At 44.5% G+C, this 19,588-nt stretch overlaps 3 protein-coding genes and 1 non-coding gene across 4 annotated transcripts; all 4 read right to left on the bottom strand.

The window, feature by feature from the left end:
• Positions 1 to 777: 777 nt before the first annotated feature.
• On the bottom strand, positions 778 to 1,811 carry LOC137914677 (uncharacterized). The gene is given in 2 exon segments (XM_068758189.1): positions 778 to 1,589; positions 1,591 to 1,811. Coding segments are annotated over 2 exon segments (846 nt in total). The 3' UTR covers positions 778 to 964.
• Positions 1,812 to 10,281: 8,470 nt separating this feature from the next.
• On the bottom strand, positions 10,282 to 12,009 carry LOC137914673 (trans-L-3-hydroxyproline dehydratase-like). Its single transcript, XM_068758187.1, is given in 6 exon segments — positions 10,282 to 10,407; positions 10,807 to 10,944; positions 11,035 to 11,157; positions 11,307 to 11,476; positions 11,551 to 11,680; positions 11,683 to 12,009. Coding segments are annotated over 6 exon segments (1,014 nt in total).
• A 1,001-nt stretch (positions 12,010 to 13,010) lies between these two features.
• On the bottom strand, positions 13,011 to 13,201 carry LOC137914692 (U2 spliceosomal RNA). The gene has a single exon (XR_011106422.1). It is a non-coding gene; the product is annotated as a U2 spliceosomal RNA (small nuclear RNA).
• Positions 13,202 to 16,556: 3,355 nt separating this feature from the next.
• LOC137914669 (sarcolemmal membrane-associated protein-like) lies at positions 16,557 to 17,660 on the bottom strand. The gene has a single exon (XM_068758184.1). The coding sequence runs from the start codon at positions 17,658 to 17,660 to the stop codon at positions 16,557 to 16,559; it is 1,104 nt and encodes a 367-aa protein (XP_068614285.1).
• Between the last annotated feature and the right edge of the window lie 1,928 nt (positions 17,661 to 19,588).

The raw sequence follows: 19,588 nt of genomic DNA, 5'->3' as shown, positions 1-19,588 counted from the left end.
CAATAGCACCATCAGACAGACATCTAGTCAAGGCAGTTCTGTTTGATGGAACGTAGTCCAATAATACAAACGTAAAAGTGATGAACTTGTGGTCTGATAAAAAAGGGTTCAGTGGAAATACAATTAATTGATCGATATCAATACCATACGTGAGAACCAGATCCAAGGTATGGTTAAAGCTGTGGGCGGGTTCGTTCACTATCTGGGAGAAGCCAATTGAGTCCAGTAATGAGAGGAAGGCAGTAGCAAGGCAGTCGTCACTGACATCTACATGAATGTTAAAATCTCCCACAACAAGTATCTGTTCTGCTTTCAGAACTAAGCTTGTTAAAAATTCTGAAAATTCTGACATGAAATCAGAGTATGGGCCTGGAGGGCGGTAAACTATAACAATCAGGACTGGCTGGCTTGATTTCCATGTTGGGAGTGACAGACTAAGAATAAGACTCTCAAAGGAGGTATAGTTTAATTTAGGTTTAGTGTTAATCTGGAGCTCAGAGTTATAGATGGCTCCAACTCCACCTCCTCGGCCGGCGTCTCGAGAAATGTGAGAGTTAACATAACTCTGAGGCGTGGCTTCATTTAAACTGAAATAATCTTCAGGACCCAGCCAGGTTTCAGTCAAAGAGAAAATATCAACATGCTGATCTGAGATCAGATCATTTATTAAAAATGCCTTTGACGCCAAAGAGCAAATATTCAATAGTCCACATTTAATGGTTTTACTATTATTAATTTCTGTGGCAGCAATTTTTATTTTTATAAGGTTTCCAGGAGTAACACGTCTCCTGTACAATTTAACAACCTTAGGGGGTCGGGGAACAGACACCATCTCTATAGACACCATCTCTATGGGGTTCCGTGTGGGGTTCTGGATGGGGTTCTGGGTGGGTGACTGATCCAGAGGACGCTCAGAGATGGGTGTAGGACTACATCTCTGACTCCTGGTCCCGACTCTGGATTGTCAGGGTTTTGGTTGTCTAACAAACTCGGTCAGATTGCTAGAAATGAGAGCTGCGCCACCAAACGTAGGATGGACACCGTCTCTCCTAATAAGACCAGGTTTTCCCCAGAATGTCTGCCAGTTATTTACGAAGCCCACGTTGTTTTCCGGACACCACCTAGACAGCCAGCGGTTGAATGACGACATGCGGCTAAACATATCGTCACCCGTCAGATTGGGGAGGGGGCCAGAGAAAACTACGGAGTCCGACATAGTCCTAGCAAAGCTACACACCGACTCAATATTAATTTTAGTGACCTCCGACTGTCGTAGCCGGACGTCATTAGTGCCGACGTGGATTACAATCTTACGGTATTTACGTTTAGCTTTCGCCAGCAACTTCAAATTTGATTCAATGTCGCCCGCTCTGGCCCCCGGGATACACCTCACTATGGCCGCTGGAGTCGCTAGCTTCACGTTTCTGAGAATGGAGTCACCAATCACCAGAGTACTGTCCTCAGCAGGTGTGTTGCTGAGCGGGGAAAATCTATTAGAAACGTGAACGGGGCGGTGGTGAACCGTAGCGGGCTTCGGACTATGCTTCCTCCAAACAGTCACCCAGCCGCCTTGGTGTCCCGAGACGGTTAGCGGCTCGGTCCGCACCGCTAAGGGAGGGCTGGCTAGCTATCGAAGCTACTGGATTCGCTTCTATGGTGCGGAACCGGGTCTCTAAATCATTTAGCCTCGTCTCCAACATAACAAATAGACTACACCTCTTACACGTTTCGCTGTCAGTAAAGGAAGCAGAGGAGAAGCTAAACATTTGACACACTGAGCAGGACAGCGGAGAGGCAGAGGGAGAAGCCATCGCTAGCTAGCTAGCGGTGCTAAATGCTATTCGATAGTTAGCTTATCAAACCAAAGGAGAAACGCCCCAAAGAGTTGTGAAAATTGGCGGCGTTAATCCGCTAACAATAAATAGGACAGGTAGTGATTAAAGTTATGTGGGAAAAGAGCAGAAAAAGTGGCAGAGAGAACAAACAATTCATGTAACAAGCGGACAGGAAGTGACGCAATACGCTCACCGGGGTACGTCAGTCTCTCAGCGGGTCTCAGCGGGTCTTTACAGTGCTGCTTCCACAACCCCCCATCAAAGAAAACAAACCAGTCCTCAAATAAAAGAGAAACCTCATTAGAATAAAGAGGCTAACGACAACAGATAGAGCAAAACATCCTTGAAGCAGTCGTTACAGTACTTTCTGTTCAGTACGTACCTTGAGCCTCCACCTCGGCCTGGCGGAAAGGGGCGCCCTTTTAAAATACGCTTTGGTGTACACCCTGGCGAAGAGCAGCTTGTCCTCTGGCTGGCCCAGCAGAGACACAATGTCCTTCATCTGCAAACGACAAACAGAGTCCCGTCAGTCTCCGGCGTGGAGACCGGCTCGGCTCGGCCGTGCGCTGCGGTCCGCTTTACCATCTGCACGTTGCCGTCGATGGAAAAGACGTTCTCTACGAGGTAGAGGGACGCCAGGACGCATCCCACGCTCCACACGTCAATGGCTTCGTTGAAGGGCAGGCCGAGGGACACTTCTGGAGCTCTGAGGTGGGAGGACAAAGGTCAAAGGTGAGAAAACTCTTGGCTGTGTGCGAGGACCAACCCCCCCCCCCCCCCCCACAGGTCACCTGTATCCACACGGCTGCAGCATCATCCCCGGCCGGATTTCAGACACTTCCACGGCTTGTCCAAAGTCAATCAGCTTGACCCTCAGCGGCTGCTCCAGACGGTCCACCAGCATGATGTTGTCCGGCTTGATGTCCGTGTGGACGACGCCAAGCGTCTTCAGGGAGTCCAACGCCACACACAGCTGCAGGGACAGAGACGGGACCGTTTCACGTGTCCTGCTGCTGCTTAGCAACAGGTAAGGTAAGGTGACTTTATCTGTACCCGAAGGTAGATTTGGTTTACAGCAGTTAACTCTGCTGCTGGTCGCAGCGTGCGCATGCGCCCGGGCAATGTGGGTGAAGTGCCTTGCCTAAGGACACAACGACAGTGTACACATGTGCCTGAGCCGGGGATCGAACCGCCAACCTCTCGATCATCGGGCGACCCTCTCTTTTTTTTTATCTTTTATTATCAAAAATTTCATATTATTTACAATTTTACAATATATACAGTGATAAAAACGGGTGTCAGCAGTCCATACATGCGTACTCATGCGTACTCCAAACCGGCACCGAAATCATAAAACCATAAACACAGCAAAACATAAGGGTGAGTAGGCACGAGGCCTCTCACCAAATCATAAACACATAAACTCAGGAAACATAATGGTGGACAGACACTCGGCCTCCCACCAAATCAAAACAAATCAATAAAACCGAACATCAGTAACTCAGTCAAAATTAGATTTCAGTGCTTCACCGTGCATTTGAACCAAAGTGCTCCCCTCAATAAACCCCTGCAGAAAGTCTTTGTGATCAATGTTTTTATGAAGTGTCGTTATTGTCCTCCTCACCGTGTTCCTGAATAACCTCCAGACGTCCGTTACATTATTGTCATAGTGGGCCAGATTCCTCCTGAATTTTACCGCATACCTCGCATGGCTCAGGACCAGGTTTAACAGATTGATGTTCTCCCCCTTCTTCTTCCCGGTCACTCCGAACAGCCACAACGCCTTCCACTCCATCTCCACCACATACCGTCCTCTCCAGCATCTGTCAATCATCTCCCTCATCCTGAAGCTCTCTACATTCAACAAACTCACGCACACACGTTTCTACCCTCACGCTACACACATCACATTCTTTCTTCACATTCGCATCAAACCTACTAATTATTAAATTATTGAACACCCTATTGTGACGTAAAAGAAAATCAAAATCCTCACATTCATGGCTGTTCCATTTCACCCTCAGGTTCTTCCATATTGTTTCCACTCTCACTTCGTTCACTACTCTCACCCACACTCTCTCTGCAGCCGGTCTCCTCACCTCATTCGCCCTCAAGCATTTATACACCATTCTCGTCTTGACATTCTCCAGCCTCACCCTCCGTTCACCCTCACCCACATACATCTCGATCTCTCCTTCTTCACACGCTCTCCTCCTCCTCAATCATTCTCACCCATTCGCACGGCATTCCACTCTTCATTCTCTCCATCACTCCTTCCGCCGTGCCCCGCCAAATCTCTTCCTCCCTTTCCCTCACCTCATCCACCATCACCTGTGCCCTCATGAACCCCGGTACATGTTCATAGACTATATCCCTGATCTTCCTAAACCCCGCCTCCCACATGACCCTGTTGTACATTGTGTTCCCCTCGTGTGTTATTTGTGGGTTAAAGAACAGTGGTTGCTCCCACACCTGCTTCACGTTCGCACACTCATACTTCACAAACTCTCCCCATGCCGCCAGTACTTCCTTATAAAACTCGCTCACTCCGTCCATTCTTGCCTTCTTCAGTGTCATGAACACTCCGCTCTCCCCGCACCCCCCACATTTATTTATCGCCTCCCTCAAAAAAACCTTCCACCCACGGTCCCTACCTTTATCCAAATATCTAATCACCGTTTTAACTCTGAGTGCCTTCACCTTATCCCGTAAATTAATCAGCTTCAATCCCCCGTCCACATAATCGTTTTCCAGTACCTCCCTCGCTATCCTGACTCCCTTCCCTCCCCACAGAAGATCCTTAACCAGCTCATCCACATCTCGCATCACCCTCTCCGGCACATCCAACACAGCCATCGCACACACAAGCTGACTCATCACCAACCCGTTCAGCACAACCACTTTCCCCCTCAGCTTCAACCCTCTCCTCTTCCAAAACCTCAACCACTTCCTGATGCTGTTGACGATCCCTTCGTACTGCATGTCTCTCCCTTCTCTATCCGCTATCCCTAAGTTGACTCCTAACACCCTAAAATAATCCTTCCTCTCCTTCAGCCCTATGTCCACCCTCCCTATCCTGTCTGCCCCTTTCAACCACTGCGCCACCATCGCCCCCAGGGTGATTGATGTCATGTTGCAGCACACACCTGACGGCCGATTGACCGGAGCTCATCCAGGGACAGCGGCTGCCAGTCCCGACGTTCCATCAGGTCCAGCAGATTAATGTCGAGCAGCTCGAACACTTGACAAACGTTGCCCCCGTGCTCAAACTGCTCGATGACCTTGGAGATGTTTGACCGGTCTGGGTTCAAGGCCCTCAGGAGCTCCAACATGTGGAACTGGGGGGTAAAGACGGGAGACTTGGTTCATGTTCTGGAGGAGCGCACACACACACACACACACACACACACACACACACACACACACGCACACACACACACTGAAGAACTGCACCTCCTTCTCCAGGTGGAGTTTCCCTTTCTTCTTGTTCAGGAACTTCACGGCCACTTTCTCCTGCGTTCTCAGGTTGGCACAGATGTTGACCTTCCCAAAAGTCCCTTCCCCGATGAACTCCTGCACCAGGTAGCAGGAGGAGACGCTTCGGAGGAGCTGACCTTCCTGGATCTCAGTCGCTTCGGGTGATGAGAGAAGATGGAGAGAATTTACTCAGCGAGGGAGGGAAACACAACCAAGTTGTTGTAACACCCCCCCCCCCCAGCATGAAACACAGATGATTCTGGAATCTGTGTCATTATTTCACAAAGCAGACTTTAACAGATCATTTAGATTATCAAGATAAAATAATCATCGCAGCAGCAAAGACTGAAACTCTTCCGTGAGACGATGGAACATTTTCTGCTTCTCCTCTCTCTCCGTCCGCAGGGGGCGGGGCATCGTCGCTGATAACCAATGCTCAGCCAATCAGCGTCCTGAGCGCTGACAACGGGCTCGTCTAATTCCCGGATTGAGTTCCGGGTATAATTTTGACGATGATATAAGGGCGCCCCCTACTGGGCAAAAGGAAAGTTACTGAATCTTCCTGCTTTTATTCTGCATTAATGATCAATTATTACTGAAACTCGATGGATTCAACGAAGCTGCCCCCCCCCCCCAAACGCCACTGATTTGAATGAAAGGAACAAAAAACAAATAATATTAAAGTTCCTTATAAGCTGCCTGACATTACGTCCCTTCCTGTGATAATATAAACATTGTATTTAATAATAACGTCGTCACGTCTGGGTTTCTTCCTGCCTGCGTCGTAGCTTCCGTTACGCTCTTATTAGTTCATCACTCTGTCAGAAGTATTTTCAATAACTCTAAATAAAGGTTGAGCCCCCACCCAAAAGAAAATGATGATTAAGAGCATATATTTTTTAAACTATGGCAGAGGAGATAACATCCTGAATTGACATGAAGGTTTTACTTTCAGCGAGGACGTGTCCAGGATTTCATTTGTCCAACAGTCCAACTGTTGTCCCCAAAGTCGTCACCATTTAAATCCTTATTTGACATTGATGCATTGCAAACAGCAGATATTAGCATAAACACATATTTATCTTCTTAACAAGACTTCCAGTCTTTGCATCAAATAAATTTGGGTTCATTTAATGCAAAGACCGGAAGTGTTGGTATCGATCCCAACCGCTTCAGCAAACAAATATCCAGCTCGACCCTTCTCCGCCCCCTGCTGGGCAAAAGGAGAGTTACTTACGTTCGGTGTGACTTGCCGTGGCCGCCATTTTCTTATTAAAGTTGTCTCGAGGTTGAATTGTTAAAAAAAAAGCCGCAACGAAGCTACTCGTGATGAGAAAGACGCGCAGACTTCACTGTGGCTTCGATCGCTATACTCGCCGTTGTCAGGACGATGGGCTTTGATCCAACGCTCCAAATGATGTGCGAGGTGCTGATTGGTTGAATTTGGCATTTAAAAGTTTGGAATAAGATAATTAACTATAGTTTATCACTCTGATAGAAGTATTTACAATAACTTTAAAAAAAGAAAGAAAACAGTTTACACATGACATATTTTATAGTTTAATATGATTAAATTGTCCACCAGACAAAGATTTAAAATAAATAATCAGAAATCGATGTCAAGACTATCAATCAATCAATGATGAAGTTTGTAATACTTTAAAATCAACAGCAGAGGGACGCATTTAGAAGGGACCGATGCGGTAAAACATTTACGTTAATAATTTGTCCTCGCCGGTCTCGATGTGTCTTTCATACATCTCACGTTGAACAACCCGCGATATAGCGAGTCTATTCGATGCCCCCCCCCCCCCCCCCCAGCTCTAATTCCAACACCAAGTTGTTTATCATCAATAGAGGTCTGGTCAAAGCTTGGAGCCACAGCATTCATTTGATACGTCCAGCAAGGAGGTTGTTTTTAGTTATTTTACGTCATTGTTAGCAGGATTACGGAAAAACTGTTGGATGAATCTTGATAAAAAATCTGAAAATGGGTCTTGGTCTAACTTGGATTCCATTACATTTCGAGAGCGATCCAGATTTTAAAAAAATGCAATTATTAAATAAAATTTTTATAATAATCTGGATTTTCCCATTTATTTATAATGGAAGATTTAAATATATATATATATATATACTGTATAATATGCATTAAATTCACTCAGCAAAAATCAGTCTCAAAGGAGTCCGATATGAACTATCATAATAAATGTCTTCTGGATCTGAACCAGAATGAGTCCAGAAAAAAAGACATTAAAACCATTTATGGATTAAAAAATCAGGTAAAAATACAAATCAACTCTGATTCACTTTGACTTTTCATGGTCGGGTCCAAATCACAGATTCTAACCAAAGGCGCTTTATTATGGCGAAAAACGCAACACTTATTTTCTAACTGTTCCAGATGCAACACATAAAGGCCGTTTTTCAATAAATATATTAGATCTTATGTCGGGTTTTTCGACCGACGTCACAAAAGTGTAAAAACGTACCGGCGCTCAAACCTGCAGTACTTGTGTGTTTTAATTTAATGTTTACATTTGCGTTGTTTACAGATCCTCGCAGTGGCTCCTCCCCTTACCTGCTTCCAACCAGGCTGGCATCGACGATGTCAACGCTTCGAGTCGCGTCTTTCTGCGACCTCGTAAACACCGGGCTCTGTTTTTTTTTATGTTTCATCTTCCAGCTCTCATTAAAAAAAAAAAAAAAACATTTAACCTTTATTTAACCCGGTAAGTAAATTGAGAATGAATTCTCTCATTGTATCTGTAAATCTCGAGTTCTGACTGACTCTCGGGCCTCTGGTGGTTCAGCAGGATCAGCGTCTGACCTGAGACGTTGAGTTTGTGGGTTCGAGCCCGAACCAGCTCTGAGTTTTAAAAGGAAACCTTTCATTTAATTTTTTTATTTTATTCATATGCACAATAATAAACATAAACAAAACATTACAAAGGCAAATAATAGTGCAGGAGAGGAAAAGAAGCCGAAAGGGCTTATATAAAAATCCTCCCCTCAAGTTCAAATTAACTAAACAAAATCAATCAATATATATATAAAACAAAAAAAAGGAAGTTAAATAAATGCTAAAAAGGAAAAGATACACGGAAAAAACCCAGCAAACAAACTGAGCAAAAGAAAGAAAGAAAATATAGAAAATAAAATAAAGTAAAATAAAAACAATTTTAAAAATAAAACCCAAAATCAAAACAAACAAAAAAACAACAAGAACAAAGATCATACAAACTACAAATTAATTTTAAAATACTATACATGCCTGGACAGAATATACTTCACCAAATTAGACTTAAACATTGTGTACGTAGATAATAGTTTTAACGACTTGTCTAAAGAGTTCCAAAGTTGGGGACCACGGAATTTGATAAAGAATTTATGACTCGATGTACGACAAAGCGGTAAATGGTAAATTTTATTCTGTCTCCCCCAGCTGAAGGAGCGCAAGGCCCGGAAGGCGAAGGCCAACGGGGAGGACGACGGCGGTGAATTTGGCGACTTGGTGTCGGCGCTGCGGTCGGGGGAGGTCTTTGACGAGGACTTATCCAAGACGAAACGCAACCGAAAGCGTATCGACAACCAGACTACAGATGCTAGAGAGCGACCCGTCACAAAACGCAACATCTAAAGGGGTTGGGGGTCATCGTCACCGCCCACTGTCCAACTTGATTTAGGTTTGCTCCATGAGCAGCGTGAATGAATGAATGAATATATTTATTAGATACAATGTTAGAGTACAAGAACAGTCACACAGTAGCATGTATTACAGTACAAGTACAGTCACACAGTAGCATGTATTACAGTACAAGTACAGTCACACAGAAGCATGTATTACAGTACAAGTACAGTCAAACATCCTGTCTAAGAGGAGCATTTCTAAAAAGCCCTTGCGGTCTTGTTTCCGTTGAAAGTCCTTAGTACATAAATCATCCACAATTAACAATACAAATTTAACAATACAAATACAAATAAAATCAATATTCAATAACTCAGTTGATGCAACGTAATGTTAGAAAAATAAAAATAAAATGATTTTACACCGCCGATGCAAACTAACAATTAATCTAAAATAAATTACACCACTGATGCAAAATGACAATGAATGACAATAGATTACATAAATTACAATAAATTACTAAGGCAATTAATATGTGCAACGTAGGTGGACAAAAAAAAGGGGGGGGGGGGGGGGTTGATCCGGAGAGAGTCGTGATGACTATCTCCGTTTCTGTCCCCCTGAAAGGTGTATTTTTAGGGCCGTTTTGAAGGATGTGGATCCAGTGTGGATCCATCCAGTGTCGACCTCCGTAATTGGACTTTATATCATTTAAATATTTCCTTCCATTATACTGAACTGTTAATAATAAAGAGGAAGAACAGTGATGCGGCTTCCTGTGTCGTTTGCAACATCTTGCACTTTGGATTCTATTCTTTTTTATGTTCTCCCATTTGAACAGAAGAGGGTTGGGGGTACACCCCGGACAAGGCGCCAGCTCATCGGAGCCACACGAAAGAAACGACACGCTCACACACCTGCAGAGAATTTGGTGTGACCAGTTCACCCAAGTTGCATGTTGTTGGAGGAATCTAGAGAGCCCCCCCCCCAAACAAAGCCAGCACCTTCTTGCTGTGAGTAGGGTGTAGCTCCATCTAGTGGTCGGTCAATGCAATTGATATGATTTATTCATTTCATTTAGATTATCTACTCAGGGATTATCAGGTGTTTCGGTGGCCCCCTTAGATTAGGGTGAGGTGGAGGTTGTTTAATTGCCCGTAACTGTCAATTACCAGGAAATTCTATACACTAGAGCTTTTAATTCAAAATAAAAAATATTATTTTGAAAAACAAAACAACCAAAGCCAATGGAATATTTGAATACTGTATTTTCCTGACACAATTATGGATCCACACCCCTTGTTGGAGCGCTCGTGTGCAAACACAACGTGCAATGCCGGTTTAGTTGAGCAGAAAGCCGAGTTTCAGCTCGTCATCCGTCTCCTGGACGAAGCGTGAAGCTCCGGTAGAAAAGGCTCTGCCAGCAACTTCCACCACGACGGCCTCGTAGCCGCCACACGTTGTCTCCTGAACAGAAACGAAGGCATCAACCAAGCAGGCGGTTCTTTGTTGCAACAGCCATCAACGTCATAAAGGTATTTAGAGGGCGTCCAGTCATTAATGTCATTCTGAACCGATTCCACCTGAGCAGGCAAACTGAGGGATTCATTCTCAAAGAGATGTTCATACTTCATGCTGGTCAGAAGGGAAACGTTTAGTGTTCAAGATGCATTTCCTACATCAATAAAAACAGACATTTTCTGTGATGGCTTGAGTTGTACACGCCTGGGTATTTTTATTCATGATATATTGGGCAAAAAGTCAGATAAAAAAAACAAAGTGATCTTGATTGAGCATCAGAATCCAGATGTGCCTCAAACTTTAATCCATTCTGGGCGATCACATAACCGGCTCCAGCTCTGGTACCTTGACGGCTCGCCCTGTGAACCGGGATCCAGTGGTTCCACTCTGAAAGGTCCTGGCCTGGTCCAGCTGGACGAGCCCTTTGTGATACTGAAGAGCCACTCGCGCCGTCACACCAGAACCCGTGGGGCTCCGGTCCACCTGCGACCAGGTTTATATCGGTTTAAAACCTCTGGATATCGAATCGCTCCGTGTGTGTCCGGTATGAGGCGGCCTCCCCACCCGAGGTACCTGAGCGTCTGCAAACACGCAGACATTGGCGGTGGCATCGGAGGAGAAATCATCTCTGCCATCGGTGAGGATGGTCCCATAACAGAAGGCCAGATCCTCACTGGTGGGGTGGCGGAACTTCACCTGGAGGTCAAACGGGTCTGAGAGAGACTGAATGTAAGATCAACCCGTTTCTCGTACGCATTTGTTTTTCTCTCACGAGGAGCAGAAACGTTCCTCTTTGGGCTCTCCCACTCGCTCTGAATCATGGGTACTGTAGTCTATTGCTCCACCTGAGACTTGACGGCGTCGGTCACGGCCGTGGCCGCGTCCACCAGATCTCGCGTCCTGGACTTGGACACGTCGAGGCCGAACCTCTGGGCGCCGACGAAGGCGTAGAAGGCTCCTCCGTAGCTGATGTCCACCGTCACGTGGCCGAATCCCTCCACCGCCACCGTCACATCTAGAAGGACAGGTCCCTTCATTCGTCCCGCAGGACACGCGGACCCCTCTAGGGATCAGTTTCACGCATCCTACCCGTAGCGAAGACGAAGGCTGGCACGCTGTGAAACCTCACCGCCCCCGTTTTACCGTCAGAGTACTCGACAAACGCCTTCACCAGCCCGCAGGGGCAGTGGATGTTCACTTGGGTCTCTGGAGACCGGGGGGACGCTCCACCAGTCCGTAGTCCACGGCAAAGCGTCCCAGGGCGATGACGGCGTGTCCACACGTGGTGCTGTAGCCCTCGTTGTGCATGAACAGCGCCCCCTGTCGGCCTCGGGCAGCTCGCTCTTCACCGTAGTGTCCCCGGGGCTCGAACAGCAGCGTCTTCCTGAGGTGGTCCAGGTGGTCCCGGGCGTAACGGCGTTTGGACAGCACGCCGTCCCCCTCGACTGCTGGGTAGCCACTGAGGACTATCCGTAAAGGGTGTCCTCCTGCGTGCATGTCCACCACTGAGAACTCGTCTCCTTCGTGAGGTGGAAGCTGCAAGTCCATCTCTGCACTAGTTTTAGAAAAATTAAAAAATAAAATAAAAATTTAAACAATGCTTTAGGACAACATTTATGAACACGGTTTTACATTTTTAAAAACATAGCTAAACTCATTTTATGAAATGAAATTATTGAGTGTGTTTTTCTTTTTGGGTGATTGATATTTTCTTAAAGTTATACAAGGAAGGACATGAAATCCCACGCAGAGGCCAAAACACAAAAAGGGAAACGCTGATAATCCAATAATAGCACGTTGTGTTTGTCTTTATTATAATTATTAAACCCTTTCATGTCTTTGTTACGTCACATTTCCTCCATGAACTTCTTTCTGAGGACTATTCCAAAGTGACGGTTAAAGTTCTTTTGCAACTTTTCGACACATCTCGGGATTGACAATCATTGTTGATCACATGAATTAGGAATCAGAAAATTAACTCTTCCAGCTGTAATTCCTTTTACCTGGTGGGTAACGAGTCTTCGGACTGAAACAGCTCGACGCACTTTGTTTTTGTCAATGAATAAACGTTACGTCACGTCATTTAAATGAGACATTAGCGCCGCCTGGTGTTCCGGAGGACGGACTGCATGCGCGACATTAATACCTGTATGGCATTTCTTGCCATTCGGTGGAGCCAGAGATTAAAGTTTGATCAGCGACGGGAGGAATGGAATTAATGGGAATTTAATGGATTAACGGGAAATAAACTGGGAATTTTCCAAATTGAAGCTTTGCTCCACATAGGGAACCTAAATATAGTTGGGGAAAGTACATTTTAGCATCATCTTGACTAAAAAAACAGATGCTTCCTGCATGGCTATTGAGACCACGCCCCCTACACGCACTGCGCATTTGTGTTATAAAGAATTTCCACACAGAGAGAAATGAAGGTTTATTTGGTTAAAATAATCCGCGACACACACAACAGCGTTGGGTTCTTCTGGAACCCGGAAGTGACGTAGAGCTCCAGTCTTTACCAGCTTTTTGTTTGTTTCTTTACATCAAAGGGGGGGTGCACCGGTCCTGGAGGTACTGCAATACCAGGTCGATGCGTGGAGTGGACGGAGCAAGCCCCTATTCCATCTCCCTGCTCCAAAAATCAATTTAATATATGGTCCCCGGGTAGGGGACGTATCAGATATTAAACTGATAAGAACAGATACTACACTTGATCTTAGCCAAAAGGCCGAGAAGCGATAACCGGAATAGGGTCCGAGGCGGGGGGGTCTTCCGCCGCCCCGTCCTTCTCACTGACGGTCCACAGAACCGAGTCACGAACCGGGACCGGATCCGGGTCGCGTGAATAACGAATAACATAAAACACAGCGCAGTGAAGAAAACGTCACAGACCGGCGGGGAAAGAGAGTTATTTTAGTTACCCGCAGTCTGAGCATGTGTTCTATGAATGTGAGATTGTCCAAAAGCTGTGGAAATCTCTCTATGACTTAATATCGTCCAGTTCCAGAGACATTGCTTCTTGGTCCCCTCAAGATATTCTGTTAGGAGTAATCCTCAAAGACAAAAATAGTGAGTTTTTGGTGAACAATCTTGTTATTATTACAAAGTACTATATACACAAATGTCGGTATGCTAAATCACCCCCGTCATGGCCTGCTCTTAGGAATGAGCTCTCCCTGTTACAAGTGATACTAAAACAAATAAATACTCCCCAGGCAAAAAGATTGAACACATTTATGTCAGAATTTAACCTTTCCCATACCCCTTGCTTGTAACCTTTGTTGTATTTTCCTGTATATTTTATTTTTATGTGTATTCTTGTTTGTTTTTCTGTTTATTTATTTTCCTTCTCATCCTTTCCTTTCTTTTGCACATTTCATTTGGATCTGGATTAGTGATTGTATATGCCTCACTGTTGGATTTACTTATATGTTTGATTTATGAAGATGTGAATGTTTGATGTAATGTCGAAGGGCGAGATCTATGCTGTGAGTTTTGTACTGTGAGTTAAGTTAATAAAGTTTGAAAAAAAAAAAAAAAGTTACCCGCAGTCTGGTAGACACTTCCTGGTCACGTGTTTCATGCTAAACCAATGAAAACTCAAAGCCGAGAAAATCTCCTTATTTTTTAGTGTTTTGAAGGCGTAAGAAATGTTTTTATTCGAAGTATGATAACCCTAACGTAGTTCAGCTACAGTTGGAAAAAAGACGAGGTTTTTAAATGGCATTAAAATTAAAATTTAAATGTTTTGTTTGAAATGCCGGAGCCGACAGCCTCTAGTGGACGCAAGCCGTAACTGCAGCACACTTTCCTGAATAAACACAACGAACAGAATATTTTCCGGATAAAATCTCACATTTGTAAAACATTAACTGCGCAAAGAAAATCCTACTCACTGTGTTGATATGCAATGTAATTCTGATATATTATGTGACCAGCAGAGGGCATCAGATCATAAAGAATGGAGCACGAGGAATGGTAATAGAGACTGCGACATTAAAGTTAGAGCGCAAGATCATTTGTTCATGGAAGAGGTCTCGTGATTTCAAGATGAACACATTCACGAGTTGTGAACGCGTTAACAGACACGTTGTCATCCACCCAGCCCTGCAGCCAGTCGAACCTCCGTTGTAGAATACAATTAGTTCTGTAATACTGTTCAGAATTTATTCAAAAGTCGAAGTTATATTTCCCGTAAGAAATAGTGGAAACGAGATGAATTCCCTTTTCTTTCTATTTAGCTGAGTTTAAAAATAAAAATACATTTTGAAATGGTTGATTTCTCCATATCGTTATGCGCAGTTTTCTTGAGAAAAATCGAAATCCGAAGACACCGGACGCCATTTTCGTATTTGGTGATTATTTCCTTCGTTAATTGAACAGCTTTCCAGGAGTATTACTGCTGACTTCTTTTTTTTTTTTTATCAATGTCTCAGAGCTAAAGAAAACAAGAGTTAAAAAAACAAAACAATTAATCTCAAATTTAAAGAAAAATCAAATAACTACAAAATAAAACAGGCAAAATACCTCGTTGGCTGAGTAGCGGGAGAGGAATCAGCCGTAGTTTTCTTCTTCTTGAATAATTTCTTGTTGTTCTTAATTTCTTGACTTTTATCTTCGCGTCGCTTCTTTTTTTCTCTCTCGCTCGAGGTGGCTTCATCTAAGGCTAACTTCTACGCTGCGTTTGAAGCCCACTCTTGTAACCAGCTTACCCACCACTGATGATGGATTTACCAGATTTATGTAACCAAAAAACTCGAAGGAATCCTTTGAGGGTTCGCAGAAGTCCTGCAAAAAAAAATTATAATGTTTTCCTGCAACGTAAATCTGGAACGTAATGTCAGTCACTGGGAGGAAACAGGAATACACAAACTTCCTGTGCTAGCTCTCTGAAGGGACAAACTAAAGTCAGCGTGTGTGGTTTTTTTGTCTGTATAGATTTATATAAAGATTAGAAACTATATGTGATGAAGTATTGATAGACTATTTATAGATGTGTATATGTTTAGAATCCAAAAATACAAATCAGCTAAGTGAGTATGTTTAAACGATGGTGAAGGTGAGTCAAGAGGGTTAAGTGTGCACATTCGTGACTTCTCAAACTCTACATCGCCTCAACAGGACGGTCACGACTCATCCGTAATCAGATCCGAGTCCAGTCGTCTGCTGTCATCGGAACGGATCAGTTCATGTAATAAATAGTTAGTAACACACAGGACTCGAATGGACATTTTTTTGCTAATTTTATTTAAAGTTGTGATTATAGTTCAGGAGAAACATTTTACATTTGACACCAGAGAAGCCTGTTCTCCTGCTTTGGCCAGAGCTTTCTGGTGTTTACCAGAAAGCTCTGTAGTGGACATATGTCCATTATATGACCGTGCACTGCTTCCCCCTCCTGAGACGCCGGATGGTGGTCCAGAACCTCTTCGAAGCCGTCCGGAAGTCGTTTTCCACGGCCTCACCGAACTCCTCCCATGCCCGGGTTTCTGCCTCAGCAACCGCGGTAGCTGCGCCCCGCTCGGTCTGTCGGTACCTGTCTGCTGCCAAAAAGGCCTGATAGGACTCCTTCTTCAGCTTGACGGCGTCCCTCACCACCGGTGTCCACCAAGACGTTCTGGGATTGCCGCCACGACAGGCACCGACCACCTTACGGCCACAGCACCGATCGGCCGCTTCAACAATGGAGGCACGAAACATGGTCCACTCGGACTCGATGTCCCCTGCCTCCCCCGGTACATGGTCGAAGCTCTCCCGGAGGTGGGAGTTAAAACTCCTTCTGACAGGAGATTCTGCCAGACGTTCCCGACAGACCCTCACAATACGTTTGGGCCTGCCAGGTCTGTCCGGCATCCCCCCCCCCCCACCATCGGAGTTGACTCACCACCAGGTGATGGTCGGTTGACAGCTCCGCCCCTCTCTTCACCCGAGTGTCCAAGACATGCGGCCGCAAGTCCGGTGAGACGACTACAAAGTCGATCATCGAGCGTGTCCTGGTGCCAAGTGCACATATGTCCGGACACCCTTATGCTTGAAGAAGCATAAGGGTGTCCGGACATATGTGCAGGGGCGGAGCTGTCAGGAGGTTAAATAAGTTATTTCAGTCTGGCCAGCAATCTTCTGTACCACTTCTTTTTTTTCTGTGGCTTCTGTTCTGGGACGGGGCTCTGAAGATCTTCCATGTCGGTTTTGTCTGTGTGCTCCAGCTCCTCTTCATTTTCTAAATGAGGCCCCTGCTCGGTCACACAGTTCTCCTTGTTCTCCTGCAGATCAGCTTCATTGCAGGATGATGATCTCTCCTTGAGGTTAAGCTGGGGTGTGGAGGACGCCTCTTTCTCCTGCAGGTCCTGCTCCTCCCTCGGCTGAACGTTTGTCTCTTGGAGAAGAGACGACTTCTGCTCCTTCTCCTCCCAACGACGTTGCAGCTCCTTCAGAGCATTCTTAGCAGTGTTCATTTCCAGAGAGATTGCCCCAATCTCCTCCACTTGCTGACTTCTGGATGTCTCCAACTCTTGTATCAGGGAGTTCTTCTCCTGCTGGAGTTGCTGCCACAGATGATGCGATGCCTTCAGATCAGCTTTTAACGCATCAATCTCTGCGCTGGACGCCTGACGTTGGGCTTCATGTTCAGCCTTCATTCCTTCCAGAACTGCAACCCACTCATTGTCCCTCTTCCAGGAAGCCATGTGCAGACTGTGAAAGGCTTCCCTGTCGTAATGCAGATACTCCTCCAGCATCTCAATATATGAATCCGTCGCCAGCTGTTTACGGAGGCAGTCGCAGTCGGACGATGAAGCATTCTGCGGCACCTCACAGAGGGCCGTGACCTGAGCCTCCAGAAACTGGACTTGATCTGTTTGGCTGGCCTGTTTCGCTTCAGCCAGCTCGGCTTTGAGGTGCTGAATCTCTTTTTTCTGGAGCTCATTCTCCGTGCTCCATGGGTGGCAATCTTTTTTTGCCTGAAGCTTGTCAAGGAAACCCTCCAGCAGCTTCTTGTCCAGTTGGATGCTGTAGCTCCCCACAAGTTTACTCTGGGAGAGAATCACAGAGTCGTCGCGCAGCTCACGTCGAAGACGTTTCTCAGTGGCTTGCATCGTCTTCTTGTGTCTCAACCCGAGGAAGAACAACAGCAGCTCCTCTTTAATCTCAACGTTGACCCTGTCCATCAGAGGGGACATTTGGCAGCTGATTTCAGTCATCTCTCTGTCAGAAGCTTCCACTGTCAGGAAACGTCTGCACCTCATACAGGGTCAGCAGTTATAGGTAGAGATGAAAGGAATGTCACAGCTGCCTTTATGGCTTTGATCTTGGCAATGCTTGGATTCCACCTTCAAAGCACACGCACGCACACTCACACACTGTGCATGAGTGTGTGATCTCCTTGAAGTGTCCTAGTGATCGTAACTACCTTGAAATATTCTGAATATATCCTGAATTTGTCCGACTTCCAAAGATTCACTCTTGTCTCCATCTCTTCCTGTCTTTTTCTCATAAAATATACGCCGGTCTCTCATCCAAGTTCTTCACTACAATAGTGTCAAAGTATGATATTCACTATCTTCCTTTGCCTCTTCTTCCTCACTGCCTGTTATTACACAACACTGTGTGTGTGTGTGTGTGTGTTATCTTCTCGAGGGTGTCTCTATATGTCACCGTTTGAGGTTCCGTGAAGGCATTAGCAGCTATCACAAGGGACACCTCTCATTATCATTCAGTATAGCGACTGTTAGACCGCCGTCGGCTCCTATAATGCAGCGGTGCTGAACGTTTCATGGATTGTAACTTTATTTACTATTTATAGGAAAACAAACGGTATAATCTGTTTCATGTTGGACAGTAAATTGAGGTTGAAGTTGAAGTTAAATTAATTGTTAAAAAGAGCAGCAACTGGTGATAAGAAAGACCCATATTTTATAGTTTAATATATAATATATAATATAAATAAAATCACAGTCTCAAAGGAGTCCGATATGAACTATCATAATAAATGTCTTCTGGATCTGAACCAGAATGAGTCCAGAAAAAAACATTAAAACCATTTATGGATTAAAAAATCAGGTAAAAATACAAATCAACTCTGATTCACTTTGACTTTTCATGGTCGGGTCCAAATCACAGATTCTAACCAAAGGCGCTTTATTATGGCGAAAAACGCGACACTTATTTTCTAACTGTTCCAGATGCAACACATAAAAGCTATTTTTCAATAAATATATTAGATCTTATGTCGGGTTTTTCGACCGACGTCACAAAAGTGTAAAAACGTACCGGCGCTCGAACCTGCAGTATTTGTGTGTTTTAATTTAATATTTACATTTGCGTTGTTTACAGATCCTCGCAGTGGCTCCTCCCCTTACCTGCTTCCAACCAGGCTGGCATCGACAATGTCAACGCTTCGAGTCGCGTCTTTCTGCGACCTCGTAAACACCGGGCTCTGTTTTTTTTTTGTTTCATCTTCCAGCTCTCATTAAAAAAAAAAAAACATTTAACCTTTATTTAACCCGGTAAGTAAATTGAGAATGAATTCTCTCATTGCATCTGTAAATCTCGAGTTCTGACCGACTCTTGGGCCTCTGGTGGTTCAGCAGGATCAGCGTCTGACCTGAGATGTTGAGTTTGTGGGTTTGAGCCCGAACCAGCTTTGAGTTTTAAAAGGAAACCTTTCATTTAATTTTTTTATTTTATTCATATGCACAATAATAAACATAAACAAAACATTACAAAGGCAAATAATAGTGCAGGAGAGGAAAAGAAGCCGAAAGGGCTTATATAAAAATCCTCCCCTCAAGTTCAAATTAACTAAACAAAATCAATCAATATATATGATTGATGTATATAGAATTTATGACTCGATGTACGACAAAGCGGTAAATGAAAATGTTTCTGACCTCTTACTGAATATGAGTGGATATCAGATGATAACAGAAAGAATTTATGAATATAAATTTATATTTATTTATAATATTCCATGTATTTTTTATGTTATTAGTAGATTCTTTGAATTTATCTGAATAGTATTTCTTCTTTGCCATACGAAGTAAATAAGTAAACTTGTTTCTATATCTTTTATATGTATTAGAGTTCTGTGGAGTCGGATTGGAGATTAACTTTTGATATAATCTGTTTT

This window comes from Brachionichthys hirsutus, unplaced genomic scaffold, assembly GCF_040956055.1.
Source record: "Brachionichthys hirsutus isolate HB-005 unplaced genomic scaffold, CSIRO-AGI_Bhir_v1 contig_405, whole genome shotgun sequence".
Classification (NCBI taxonomy): domain Eukaryota; kingdom Metazoa; phylum Chordata; class Actinopteri; order Lophiiformes; family Brachionichthyidae; genus Brachionichthys; species Brachionichthys hirsutus.
Note: the sequence above shows the minus strand (reverse complement) of the source record. Positions and strands in the feature narration are given on the sequence as shown.

What these genes read in the sequence shown, in the direction of transcription:
- LOC137914669 (XM_068758184.1), bottom strand. Translation starts at nt 17,660, where the DNA reads ATGACTGAAATCAGCTGCCAAATGTCCCCTCTGATGGACAGGGTCAAC.